Source organism: Sinocyclocheilus grahami, unplaced genomic scaffold (genome assembly GCF_001515645.1).
Source record: "Sinocyclocheilus grahami isolate Dianchi unplaced genomic scaffold, SAMN03320097.WGS_v1.1 scaffold213.1, whole genome shotgun sequence".
NCBI classification, from domain to species: domain Eukaryota; kingdom Metazoa; phylum Chordata; class Actinopteri; order Cypriniformes; family Cyprinidae; genus Sinocyclocheilus; species Sinocyclocheilus grahami.
Genome location: NW_015505392.1, coordinates 218,047 through 232,846, shown reverse-complemented (window position 1 = coordinate 232,846; position 14,800 = coordinate 218,047). Strand labels below are relative to the sequence as shown.

At 37.5% G+C, this 14,800-nt stretch overlaps 1 protein-coding gene across 1 annotated transcript in view; it reads right to left on the bottom strand.

Moving 5' to 3' along the window:
- Positions 1–1,386: 1,386 nt before the first annotated feature.
- Positions 1,387–14,800, bottom strand: part of LOC107596047 (eyes absent homolog 1-like) — a 39,139-nt gene continuing 25,725 nt past the window's right edge. Inside the window, exons 13-17 of the mRNA XM_016286653.1 lie at positions 3,059–3,117; positions 2,809–2,969; positions 2,511–2,625; positions 2,135–2,256; positions 1,387–1,493 (exon numbers count right to left, since the gene is read on the bottom strand). Coding sequence (XP_016142139.1) covers positions 1,387–1,493; positions 2,135–2,256; positions 2,511–2,625; positions 2,809–2,969; positions 3,059–3,117 — 564 coding nt within the window. The remainder of the gene's footprint in view (positions 1,494–2,134; positions 2,257–2,510; positions 2,626–2,808; positions 2,970–3,058; positions 3,118–14,800) is intronic.

The window sequence follows — 14,800 nt, the reverse complement described above, 5'->3', positions numbered from 1 at the left end:
AGAAAAATCACAATTAGGTGAGGGTTTCACCTTCAACTATCCCCAAGATACACAAACCGCCTGACTGACAAATCTGCGGTGCCTACGTAGCATGATTATGGCTCATTCCCCTCATCTGAATCCAGAAATTCTGGCTGAAGCAGAAAATCAAAGCTTCCTTCTGTCTTTATAAGAATGTGATCAGACTCGTCATGACAAAAGGAAACTTTTCTGTCAATGTGTGATAAATTTAGACGGTGTCTGTAGATCATATTGTGTGGAAGCAAGCCTCCTAAATGAACTGAACGCTTTGATTTTTAATGTACACTTTGAAATCCCACATATTGTTTTAACAGTTGCTTTCCACAGAAATGAGAGGGACGGAGAGCTTTATATGGCATTACATCAGTTATGATGCTTTAAACAAAAGTGCCATACATGACGTGTTGTCTGAGAATCTGTCAGAGGGGGAAATGCTGAATTGCAGACCACCAAACGACGAGAAGAAACGAAGAAACCACACATAATCTACATTCCCATCCCATAAAATGGGACTTTTATAAAGTGTCCTTCTTTGCGTGTGTATATGTAAAATGTTAATATAATGATCTCTGGACATTCATCATTTGCAGAAAACCGCTATTCCGAAACACTTCATTTTGGAGGCATTTGATTGCAGGAGCAAACAGTCAATAAATACAAACCCCATGGCAGAAGATTGCAGAGCCACCATTTCAATCACTTGGAAAAATGTGTGTAACAGTTCACAAATCAGTTTTTATTAATTTAAACACAATCAAATAATAAATGTCAAAAACATCTGTACACATCTTTTTGCAGACACAACAAACTGTTTCACAATGAGGCCCACATATTGTAAATTTCAATATAATAATCACACCAACACATTTTCGTCTGTTTGTAGCCTGTCTGAACAACAAGCTTCTTTGATAATTAATTACACAATGAATAATTTCAAGTTTTGTGGCTTATAGCTTTGGAAAACTTGGCAGATGTTCTGAATACACAGGCGGCAGGTAACATAAATCTTCTGGGTTGAACAACAAGAGACAGGAAAACAACACTCCTCTGATGGTCCTTATATTCTTCAGAATATCCTCGACTTATCTAACAATGATTTAAGTGCCTTAAACGCATATTATATTTATGAACCGGCCCCTCTAAAATGCCTGAGAGGACTTGTCTAGCATTACACAAGGTGAAACAGCAGTCACATGCAGGGACGTGTAATTATGTCATCTTGCCTCCCTTTACATTCAAGCTGTCAGGGGAAATGAGCTGATTACAATGCGAGAATAATTCTCTCGCTGGTCCAATGACACTTTCAGGGAATGCCTGAAGAAATGAAAGGTTTGAAGGGAAAGTGCTATAGAGTTCTAGGCGTCTTCATACCTTTTTCGACCCTGTCTCCTCCTCCACGCCGTCCCCCACCACCACATAAACAACTTTCCTCCCAAACCTCTGGATAACTCTCTCGAAGCAGCTCTCTTTTCCTGGGGAGAGGAGAAGCAGGTTTAGGTTGCTGCGCAAAGCAAGGAAGCCACATCCAAGATCCAGGCCCAGAGAGGGGCTCTTTAAATACACAATAAGTTACACAAAATTACGCAGTGTAAACACTTTGCCTTGGCTTGGAGATACGATGAGATCGATGCTCAGATAAAAGTAGCCTGAAAAGCATTAAGTGTGCCTTATTCCTCTCAGAACGTGGGACAAATGGAGTTTAACAAGCTAAATCAACCTCCCATGCAAATGTGAGCGAGGGAGGCGCTGAGCTTTGTGCGAACAAAAGTATGAAAGTAAAGGTTGGTGTTTATTTTGCATTCGAAAAAGTGGAGAGGCCGAAAAGAAGAAAAAAAAATGTCAAAGTGGAATGACATAAATTTGCCGAAGTGGTTTCATATGTAGACCTGAAAAGGAGAGGCCCAGTTCAGGCTGATCTCCAAGAAAATAATCCCAGCCTGATTAGACCTCTTCCTGAACATCAACCCTCTCGTGTGTCCGCCACTTCTGCAGCCTAACCCAATCACACGCCATGTGTCTCGCGCTGTTTACACGTAATATCACAGTAATTACGGCCACACTCCAATAGAGTCCATTCATACACACAGGTAGTTAATACTAAGCTCGCACTTACCTATTTTCGTAGCGCTATAAATGTTTTCAATTGGAAATACTACTCCCAGTCCATACAGGAGGACCTTGGCGAGGGCAGGTATGAGCTGTGTTGTGGTCACTAAGATGTTCACACAGTTTGATCTGTAATTGAATGGCAAAGTATGTCAAGTTAAAGTGCACAAGGGAGGACAAGGCTATCCAGGCATGCCATTTGTCATTCAAAACGCCCCATGATAAATGGATCTTTAATTGTTGTCCTCTTAAAATGCTGTATAATACAGAGAGTAAGTGTTCTTTGAGGTATTGGGACATAAAGCCAACCAGTATTTATGCCTCTCACTGATTTATGCGTATCAGAGATGGGCTCTATATAATTTGCTCGTGCTAAGGCCTACCTTGAGTGGATTAATGTTAGTGCTTTCAGTGCCAGTGTTAACCAGGAGTCAGTCAGGGCTTCAATTTCTGCTCTCAATTGCAACCAGGCTTCCCTTTTGGCCGGGCCAAGCAGACCTGAAATGAACAGAAACATTGTTTGAGTTGGACCGTCCCGCGAATACTTTGAGAAATTTCGAAATTTACCCAGACCAAGTGGTTTTTGCATAAGGGATTATTTGAGAAACTTATGAGTGCTTTTGTTGACACACCACCCCTCTTCCCCAGCAATTGTAGCAAAGCAGTTTATTGGGGGATTACCTCCGACGTTATTTTTATAGGTGGTGTAAATTTCTTTTACTCGTCTGTAGCGGAAGGCGAGCTTTCTCATCCAGTCCACACCTCCTCGTACGCCAGTGGCCAGACACAGGTTGGCACTAGTGGCAGCAGCGTGGAATCCGTCTGTGCTAAAATTATATGTACTGAGCAGAGAGGAGAGAGAGAGAATGGCTTTTGAGCTCGACTTTAGTCATAGTGAACTGTGAAAGGGCTAGCATGGTGCTAACTTTACCTTAGATCTTGCCCGTTGTCGTCCGACGACACGTCGTCGATGTGGACCTGATCGCACTCCTGGAAACAAGCAAAAGCAAAGGATGGACATGGTGAGTTGGTTGAAATTAAAATATACCAATTTGATTAATGTTTTTTTTAATGTGCAAAATTGGTTACGATTTGGCCACTTGAATCCATGAAGTGAATAATGTCAACAACTGTGGAATTCCCAATTGAAGGCTGAGCTCTCTCCCGAAAGCTCAAATCAACCCTCAACCACTTTAACCCCCCACCTGCTAAATCTTAATAAAAATAAACACCATCATCGGGGGACTGGGGGTCCGACCCATTTGGCCACTATCACTAGGGGGATCTCTTGATATACACATCAGCTGGTACGTAAAGTCAATTGGGACGGGATCGGTAGACTCCGGGAAGGTAGAAACGGCCTCTCTGTGTTAGGTCTGCTAGTCCAGAGTCCGCTGCCTGAACAAAGAGATAGCTGTGGGATAATGAGAGTGTCTGTGCCTCCTTCAGGGTCTCCACTTCTTGGAGAGGCTGAATGATTCTACAGCTCAAAGCTGATTCAGCCAGTGCACACAGTAACACAAACCAGACTTTCTGGTAAATGTAACGTACTAGAAAAATTGAACCTGATGCTAACCGCCAATGAAATTATGACCTCTGATTGCTGCCGAGCCACACACCAACACAGCCTGAGGCCAGCTTTTTGGAGAAAGCAGACTGAAAATCTGTTATTAGTTTTCCATTTATAGTCGTCCTCTCCCCCCTCCCCTCACAAGAGCCCTAGATGTTAGTGAGCTGGGCATGAGCATTCAAATCAAACAAAAATCACATGGAAAGACAAAGTTGGCGGCTTGTGTGTTCCAAAAATCATCTGCAAGAAAATAAATAAATGAATAAATAAATAAATAAAATAATAATATAAAAAAATATTATTGCATCCCCACAAAAAAAATAAATAAATATATATATATATTTATATTAACAAGAAAATCAAAACATTATACATACACAGATCGAAGTATATTTGTACATTTTAAAATAAATAAATAAATATTTATCTATAATTATGAATTAAACCTCATTATATAAATGTATATCTATCTATCTATCTATCTATCTATCTATCTATCTATCTATCTATCTATCTATCTATCTATCTATCTATCTATCTATCTATCTATCTATCTATCTATCTATCTATCTATCTATCTATCTATCTATCTATCTTATTAAATACAATCATATTAATTATAATTAGGAATTACACCTCTCTGCATAAACTTGTTAAAATTCTAATTATAAATATACAAAATATACACATGTACAACAATGGAAAAAAAATAAATGAATATATGTATACTTATAATTATAAATTAAACCCCATCCAATGAAGTAAAAAGAAAATGGGTTGAAATTGCCAGTTGTTCTGTTAAACCTCCATTCATATTTCAAGTTTAATCTAACAATTTACTCGGTAGTTGAATTTTAGAAGGGGGTATTTCCTTTTAGCCATTCTTTTGAATTTCCTTTCCAGAACTTTAAGCCTTTTAATTAAGTTTCAACAAGCTGCTAAGACACAAAAATACAAAAAGCACTTCCTTGTTTTAACTCAATCTGAACCTGGCCAAATGCTGACGTTCTTGCATTCCTGTCTAATGCTACAGCAGGGTAGGGGTAAGCGCTTTAGACTGTAAACCTTTTTTATTTTACTGGTTCCCCTCTGAACAAATTTTTCATCTCTCTGGATTTGTGGGGAGAGGGAGGGGAGAGCGACGTGAAGAGAAACTCAAACCAGCTGTTCTTTAACAGAATTAAAATCTTGACCCCCAACCCCTACTCTAATGCAGCCATTCTCTCGCCAAGCCTCTCCCAGCAAGCCTCGAGATCCAAAGAGGAAAAGACTTTGACCCGGTGCCCTGCTCCTCCTCTCCAGGGCTCCACAGGCTCAGATAAGGGGGAGGGGGGCTGGAGGCAGGGCCGTTTGTGAGGGGGGAGCTGGGGTGACCTCACATGGAGAACTTGAAGTGTTGCGGGGCCAAAAGATGGACTGCCAATTGCAGCCGCGTATCAGGAACACCTCAAGCTATTTGTGTAATCTGCTTCTAGATAGTCAGCAACGGATCTGTAATACTTCTGAAGTACCAATTTGTTTTTCAAAGAGGACTTTTGGACAGGCCAAAATCATTACAGAAAACTGGGCCCCCCCATCACAACGTTAAATCCTGAGCATTAACGGTTAGATGACAAATGCGTTACTTTAACACGTTACCATCTCCCTTTGACGGAATCACCACATGTTTACATTGCCTTTTAATTCGCTGGTTATTATGACACACAATTAAGAGTCGTGTTGTGGGCTTCCAGACCTCCGGGATGAAAGTGAGGGCAGAGAAAGAATGCACAACCTCTAGCAATTACTGCACACAGCTGGAGCCCACATAAACCACTTGACTGCCACTCTGGTAGCTGCACCAGGACCCTAATGGAGCCGCTCAGTCCTAATGTCTTACAGTAACTCATGAGACTCATTAAGGCAGCTTCTTAAGCACTCGTAAACACCGTTAAGCCTAATAACCGAGGATGGGCCAGCTTTAAGTGGTTAAGTACAGCATGTGGTTGATCTTCAAGGGTGGCTGAAGGTATCTTCAAGAAGGTGTAATGTTGAAAGGATGATATACTGTAAATATTGTATGAAGTATAGCACGACGGCTGGTGGTAAAAATTCTATTTAGATAATGGGGTCAATGATAAATGAGAGAGTTTAAATGTAGTTTAAAACGTTAAACCACGAGGTCTGTGGAAACGCTCTGTATATATATATATATATATATATATATATATATATATATATATATATATATATATATATATGATATCAGAGTAAAGCAATAAGCTAAAAGAAGTGTAATGCATTAGAACAATAAATAATAAAATGTATTAATTCATATTTGGTATAATTATCTCTTAATACAAGAAAAGCTCATTTGCATAATATATTAAGACATAAGCTATCTTTTAAGCATAAAAGTAATGCAAAACTATGTTGTTTCTGCCACGGGATAAAATTTGTAATTTTTTTAACTCATAATTCTGCATTTATATTTATATGCATGTTCTCAAAATTGCGAGATATAAACTCAGAATTACAAGATATAAACTTGCAATTGCAAGAAAAAGTCAGAATTGTGAAGTAAAGTTGCAATTACCGTTTTAATTTTTGGCAGAATAAAAAACTGAATTGCGAGAAAGTTTATTTCACAATTTGAGAAAAAGTCTGAATTGTGAGATAAAAAGTCACAATAAAAAATGTTTTTCCATGGCAAAATATGTGCTTCCATACAAAACAAAGATTTTTAGGTTTAAAACAAGAAAAATATATATATAATTCAAGATATATTTTCGGAAAAGTCCCAATTTCTTGTTTAGATACTTTTACTTGAAAACAAGAGAAAAACATGCGTGAACTTGAAGCATTAATAGAATGTGTGTTGTACTATAAATTTAATCAGAAATCAGTTTTCTAAAGAGAATTTCACATGCTCCACAGTTCAAAACAACATATCTGGTCCACGTCTTATCTAACAAACCCAGAAGTGGAGGAATTAATAACTTTATGAATAAGTTGCTGATGCATAAACAGAAGAGAGATTTCTCGCTCACAGCTTGACGGACTGGAGACGGATAAATACCACTGAATATGACTAAACTCAGAGTCAAGACAGAAGAATGAGCTGGAAGGTTTAGCATTCAGGATGTTTAGAGCGTGTGGAAATGCCACTTTTGACGGCATGTTTGCACGAGTTATCCATCTGCTACGTGTTCGCTTGACATCCTTTGTTCTCCGATGTTTTCCACACAGATCATTGATATCTGACAAACATCTGAACAACGAGTCGTTCAGTTTGAGCTGTCAGTGCAAAAGTGGGAGACAGAAAATCTGAGTGAACGTTTGTGTGATAATTACTGACGGACAGCTTACTGCAAAGCATATACTGCTCACTGCATGCTATTATTAAAATAGCATGTGAATCAGTGTAACAACTTCCCTATGTTGCATGTGTAATTCAGCAGACACACTCCAGTTATCATTGTGATTATTTTTCAATCAGATTTTATGTAAGTTGTCTTAACACAAATGGTGTGCACCGACCATTTTCAGTGACAAATGTGCTGTATGTAAGTTTTTGACTCTACTAAAGCATAAAAATACCATAATATGTTTGCAGATATTTAAGAAACATGCTAAGTTAACATACTTGTTTATCTGAAAAACAATGCTACAGTCAGTTATTCTCCTTTGAAAATGTGCGTTCCGGGCCAGAATGTCGGTCTTTGTTTTGGTTTGTGAAACCCGCCCAATGTCAGTTTAGCCAATTGTATTTGCCAATTGCCAGTTGGCAGAAAACACAACGTATTTCATTTCATTCATCGTCAAGTGCGCTTGTTCCTGTTGGTGTCGTCAGGTCTGAGGAGGAGGGGCCGGGTAAAAAAAACCCTTTCCAATATTTTGAATTTGGACTGCAATACCTAGCTCAACCACTCGGTGTCAATCCTACATACAGCACCTTTAAATGTTTGTATTTGTAAGTTGTACTGTTGTTATTGCATTGCTATTGCACCGCATTGCTATTCAAAAATACAGTATATATTGCACAGTATGCAGTACGCTTATTCAATGCTGAACATTTGCGTGAACATTTATGCATTTTGGCAAAGCGATTTGCATTGCATTCAAAGTATTTTTTTTATGGGAAACGAACCCATGACCTTGATGTAGTTAGTGTCATGTCTTTTATAAGCTACAGGAATAACAACACTGAGATGTGCAGTTTAATAATAAATTAAGCAAAATTAAATTAAATAAAATGAATGAATGAATGAATGAATAAATAAAATAAAAACAAACTGATCTGCTTCTGTGTCAATATCTTGTAAAATAATATAATATTTTGTATTAAGTATTTTAGCTCTAAAAACTTGATTGAATGAGCCAGATGTTTGTTTGAATCCACTGTAATAATAATATACATATATATATATATATATATATATGATATCAAACTAAAGGTACAAGAGGTGTAATGAATTAGAACAATAAATAATAAAATGCATTAATAATAATTTTTTTAAATAAAATAAAATACAATATAAATAACTAAACAAATAAATATATATATATATTTATATTAACAAGAAAATCAAAACATTATACATACACAGATCGAAGTATATTTGTACATTTTAAAATAAATAAATAAATATTTATCTATAATTATGAATTAAACCTCATTATATAAATGTATATCTATCTATCTATCTATCTATCTATCTATCTATCTATCTATCTATCTATCTATCTATCTATCTATCTATCTATCTATCTATCTATCTATCTATCTATCTATCTTATTAAATACAATCATATTAATTATAATTAGGAATTACACCTCTCTGCATAAACTTGTTAAAATTCTAATTATAAATATACAAAATATACACATGTACAACAATGGAAAAAAAATAAATGAATATATGTATACTTATAATTATAAATTAAACCCCATCCAATGAAGTAAAAAGAAAATGGGTTGAAATTGCCAGTTGTTCTGTTAAACCTCCATTCATATTTCAAGTTTAATCTAACAATTTACTCGGTAGTTGAATTTTAGAAGGGGGTATTTCCTTTTAGCCATTCTTTTGAATTTCCTTTCCAGAACTTTAAGCCTTTTAATTAAGTTTCAACAAGCTGCTAAGACACAAAAATACAAAAAGCACTTCCTTGTTTTAACTCAATCTGAACCTGGCCAAATGCTGACGTTCTTGCATTCCTGTCTAATGCTACAGCAGGGTAGGGGTAAGCGCTTTAGACTGTAAACCTTTTTTATTTTACTGGTTCCCCTCTGAACAAATTTTTCATCTCTCTGGATTTGTGGGGAGAGGGAGGGTAGAGCAACGTGAAGAGAAACTCAAACCAGCTGTTCTTTAACAGAATTAAAATCTTGACCCCCAACCCCTGCTCTAATGCAGCCATTCTCTCGCCAAGACTCTCCCAGCAAGCCTCGAGATCCAAAGAGGAAAAGACTTTGACCCGGTGCCCTGCTCCTCCTCTCCAGGGCTCCACAGGCTCAGATAAGGGGGAGGGGGGCTGGAGGCAGGGCCGTTTGTGAGGGGGGAGCTGGGGTGACCTCACATGGAGAACTTGAAGTGTTGCGGGGCCAAAAGATGGACTGCCAATTGCAGCCGCGTATCAGGAACACCTCAAGCTATTTGTGTAATCTGCTTCTAGATAGTCAGCAACGGATCTGTAATACTTCTGAAGTACCAATTTGTTTTTCAAAGAGGACTTTTGGACAGGCCAAAATCATTACAGAAAACTGGGCCCCCCCATCACAACGTTAAATCCTGAGCATTAACGGTTAGATGACAAATGCGTTACTTTAACACGTTACCATCTCCCTTTGACGGAATCACCACATGTTTACATTGCCTTTTAATTCGCTGGTTATTATGACACACAATTAAGAGTCGTGTTGTGGGCTTCCAGACCTCCGGGATGAAAGTGAGGGCAGAGAAAGAATGCACAACCTCTAGCAATTACTGCACACAGCTGGAGCCCACATAAACCACTTGACTGCCACTCTGGTAGCTGCACCAGGACCCTAATGGAGCCGCTCAGTCCTAATGTCTTACAGTAACTCATGAGACTCATTAAGGCAGCTTCTTAAGCACTCGTAAACACCGTTAAGCCTAATAACCGAGGATGGGCCAGCTTTAAGTGGTTAAGTACAGCATGTGGTTGATCTTCAAGGGTGGCTGAAGGTATCTTCAAGAAGGTGTAATGTTGAAAGGATGATATACTGTAAATATTGTATGAAGTATAGCACGACGGCTGGTGGTAAAAATTCTATTTAGATAATGGGGTCAATGATAAATGAGAGAGTTTAAATGTAGTTTAAAACGTTAAACCACGATTTGTATTCAGGTTGTTTTTTATATGGTTTTGAACTTTTATAGCATTTTCAAGAAAAGTTTACATTTGTGACCCTGGACCACAAAACCAGTCATAAGGGTCAATTTTTTAAAATTGAGATTTATACATCATCTGAAAGCTGAATAAATAAGCTTTCCATTGAGGTATGGTTGTTAGGATAGGACAATATTTGGCCGAGATACAACTATTTGAAAATCTGGAATCTGAGGGTGCAAAAAATCCAAATACTGAGAAAATCACCTTTAGAGTTGTCCAAATTAAATTCTTAGCAATGCATATTACTAATCAAAAATTAAATTTTTATATATTTATGGTAGGGAATTTACAAAATATCTTCATGGAACATGATGTTTACTTAATATCCTAATGATTTTTGGCATAAAATAAAAATCCATAATTTTGACCCATACAATGTTTTTTTTGGCTATTGCTACAAATATCCCCATGCAACTTAAGACTGGTTTTGTGGTCCAGGGTCACATTTAATGTGTACATTTAGTGTAGTGTAACCCTCAAGTAATAAATACATATTTAAATATTTTTATCATTGAAAAAGATAAAATTAAATTAAAAAAAATAATAAATAAATATGTTAATTGGTAGCGACACAGTTAAAAAAAAAAATTCTCCTAAAAATAATAGTAAAATAACAAGCAACAATCTCATATCTCATTATTTTAATGATTTTAGTCATTTTGTTTTTCAAATATTAATAAGCAGTGAAGCAGTTTTCCCATAAAAAAAAATAAAAGATTATGCAACAATCATATTCTTTTATTTTTTATGTTTATAATTTTCGCATTGTGATACAACCATGGCATTATGCACCAAAAAGTCTTAAAAATTATAGATTTTTATTTACTTTTTTTCAATGATATATTTATTGAACAAATTAATATATAGGAAAAACTGTGTGAGTGTGATCCAGTGTAAATAGGTCTGTATTTTCTTTATTGTAGTTCTCCTTGTTCCACAAGTAGTGGTTCTTATAAACCTACAACTGCTGCTAACTAACACCAGATGTTCCTACTGTAGGCTGTGTAAAGATCCTCCTCTGCAATCCGTACATAATTACATCTTACACAAACACGTTGTCTCTGTTTAATTCATCATTTTTTTGATCCCTTCTCATTCACTAAACTATCTGAAGGTCCTGGTAAAAGAAATAAATGTGTAAATGTGTGGGGAAAAACTGTGGGAAACTGCAAGAGAAGCCTAACAAACTACAAAAGAAACACCTTGAAATCAGCTCTTCTCTATTTCCATTCACTCTCTCTCATTTTCCTTTCAGTTCCTCCTCTGACTATCCAGGCCTAGAAAAACCTTTTCATTTATGCGAGCTATCAGAGCCTCCTTTGTTCGGCTGGCATCTGTCATTAAGCAATCAGGCCGGACTGGCTGATTCTTCCTGTTGGCCAGAGGAAGGGCTTTGCTGCAGACTGCACAGAAGCGACTGCTGCAGAATGTCAAAAAAGAAAATGATTATTTAAAACTACAAACCTCACTTTCCCTCTCGTCCCAAGCTGGAAACATCCGTATTGCATTACTCTCCCTGGCTACCTCCGTTTCTCTTTTTTCCCCTTCTCTCTGCGTCTCAGCTCAGGAGGTAAGAGGGCTTTTTCATCCCTGGCCGTGCCTTTGGGCCAGACCCTAAACTCCACTAAAGCTCAGTCTGGAGAAGGAACCAGCTCCCCAAACAGGTGAGCGTCCCAGGTAACAAAGGCACAGTGTGAGTGATTACAGCCATCATCACAACATTCCTCCAAGCCTACAAGCTTAGTCCATGTGAAAAAGCCCAATCCATGGTTCGCAGGTTCTCAATGCTGCCACTCCATTGGCAGGGTCTGTCATCCCCCGTCTGTGAGGGGGGTTGATGACCCCAGTGTTTGCCCCCCTTCACTTTCCCACCACAGTTGGCCCACGCAAAGGGTGAGAGAGGTAGAGGGGAAAGAGGGAGGGTGCGGGTTACCTGTGGGTCGGACACAGGATATGGAGAACAAAGAGAGTTCTTCAGACCCACTTCATTCCAATCCACAGTTTGTGCTTGAACAGTCATGGAATTCAAACAGCCGAGTAAAACAAAGCTCTCTGGAAGCGTGGCCTTCCTAAAACCGAGGCTTTTCACACTCTGGCATATGAAGACGTAAAAGAGCAGAGGCCAAATTTAATGAAAATCTTCGTAAGAAAGAAAATTATTATGATACATTCTAAAATGTTTGTAAAAAGTGCAAATCTTAGAAATTCTTAATATTTTGTTAAGTAAATTCTTTCTGTCTTAAGAAGACAATTACAGGCTTTGGTGATTGTATGGTGGTTCTTGCCGAAATCTTGCTGATCAATGTAAATCTTTTTTTCTTTTCTTCTTTTTTGTGAATAAATCATGATATTTATGATAATCATAATCATAAATCAAAAATCATAATCGCACCCACTATTTTTATCTCAACTTGCTTGCGGGGAGTTAAAAATTTGGAAACATGTTTTTAATGCACCATGTACTTTAAATATTTCCTGTCAAAGAGCCTATCTCAAAATGGAGTGCTCTGTTGCACTCATTGGTGCTCCGTTATTTATAACGATTTTTCAGGTATTCAAGTTTTGTCTTCAGAACAATTTTAAGAAAAAAGATGAGAACATTCTTAAGAAATGTTTTCAGGAGTACAAGACATTCTTAACTAGCAGTAAAGAAGAATTTTATTCTTAAGTATATTTCGTGAATCCGGCCCCAGATCTTTAAGTAAAGCGAGCCTGATGGAGAGAAGATAATGGAAAATATGGTTCAAATTTGGTCAAACACGGTCTGGTACATCAACACACACGTACACGAGCCAAATGTTCCACTGCAATTCTACCTTATAGGTGTGACGCCAGTTAAAACAAAAGTCCGTCCAAATAGGAAGAAAAGCAAAAACCTACTCTTATTAACGGTATTATATAAGCATATCTAATAATTTTTTCACATATTGTCTAAACTGAGGATCTTAATTTAAAACACAATGTTGCTTCAATCCAAAAAACTCTGTATTTAGGCTTAATGATGAGCAATCGGCTTCAAAACGATCATCTGTCACCACATTGTTTGTAACACTACATTTTCCACAGATGCACAACCCTTATTGCTTTTAGGCCCCATTACTGTGGGCTGCTGGGTAAGAGAGGGGCCGATGCTGAGAGAAGATAGACAGGCCGATTTTAAAAGCTCTCCGTTCTCTTTTTAGTCATTCCAAAACACATCAGGGCCCCTGCCTGGGGACCTCTGAAGCCCTGACAGCCAAAAGACACTACCTGCGTCTAGACGTAAAAACACATTAAATCCAGAGTCAGGAGAAGACACAACACGCGCAGGGAAAGTTATGATAATGACTTATTTCACTTTCAAAAGAGTCACTCCTCTATTTTGGTTTGGTTCAAGGAGCTCAAGGAATTTTGATGGAACATTTGCTTGTGGTATTGGCCAGAAATACTGTATATTAAATAACAAAGCTATCTACCTAAATAACCGAGAGGAAAACTGAAAACTAAGATAGATGAATTGCACTGCAAAGATGTTAGACTAAAACGCTGTGTTGTTAAATTGTTTTAAAGTCATAAGATGTCACAAAAAATGCAATTCTAAACATTTAAAAGAAAGAAAAAAAAGTCACACCTCTATGCAATCCCAGTTGTAAACTGATAAGCGAAGCCCCTCCATCCTGGAGGTGCTAAAAACGTCCCGTTTGCAGTGTCACAGAGTTGGCCTCAGGTATGCATCGGCGGAGGTACAGCCGGGGATAATTGAAACCGTTCCCACCTCGGCAAAGTCAGGGAGGAGAACTCTGTCCCACAGACGGCTCTGTGTTGTTTTCTCTCCCGGCGAGCCGTGGCCCTTCCCCGCTGAGAGGGAGCACGGCCGGGCCTCCAGAGACACACATTCCCACACACCAACCCGCTCTCCACCTCTCACCCAACACACAAGAATGCTTTCATCCCCAACACATCCTCACACTCAGGTACTGCACACAGCATATCACACAAGCTGGGGTAATCACATACAAGAATTATGGTAGAACCAGTTGTGGTATAACCAAAGAGAACCATGCCAAATAAAGCTCTGTGTGTTCTGTGCTCATATTAAATGTGTGATTTGTAAAAATGCTATTTCTTGTGCCCTGATTTCTCCTAAAAACAACTAAATATTTAAATGAAGGAAAGGATTATTAATTGGTTTATTTTCAAATTTAATTGTGAATATTTCCAAGGCAAAACTGAAAAGTAAATTAACTGAAATAATTTGAAATGACTTATGCACATACAATACTATTTCAAAGTTTGAAATCAGTATGATTTATTTTTTGAAAGAAATTATTACTTAATTATCAAGGACACATTAAACTAATCAAAAGGGGCAGTGAATACATTTATAATGTTACATAAGATTGCTATTTCAAATAAATGCTGTTCTTTTGAACTTTATTTTCATCAAAAAAATGTATTGATCGTTATTCGTTCATGTTAGTTAATACATTAACTAACATTAATTAATGGAACCTTATTGTAAAGTGTTACCAATCAATTTTTTTCAGAAACACACATTTCTAATTAACCTTTCAATAAAATTATTCATAAAAATTTTACCGGACATTCTGCACACTCTCTTAATATCAAATGTGCGGTTCCTGAAAATAACCACTAAAATCTTCCTTTCTCATGAAGAAATTTGAATCAATATACTGCAATCAATACAAGGATCATATTGCTGACAAG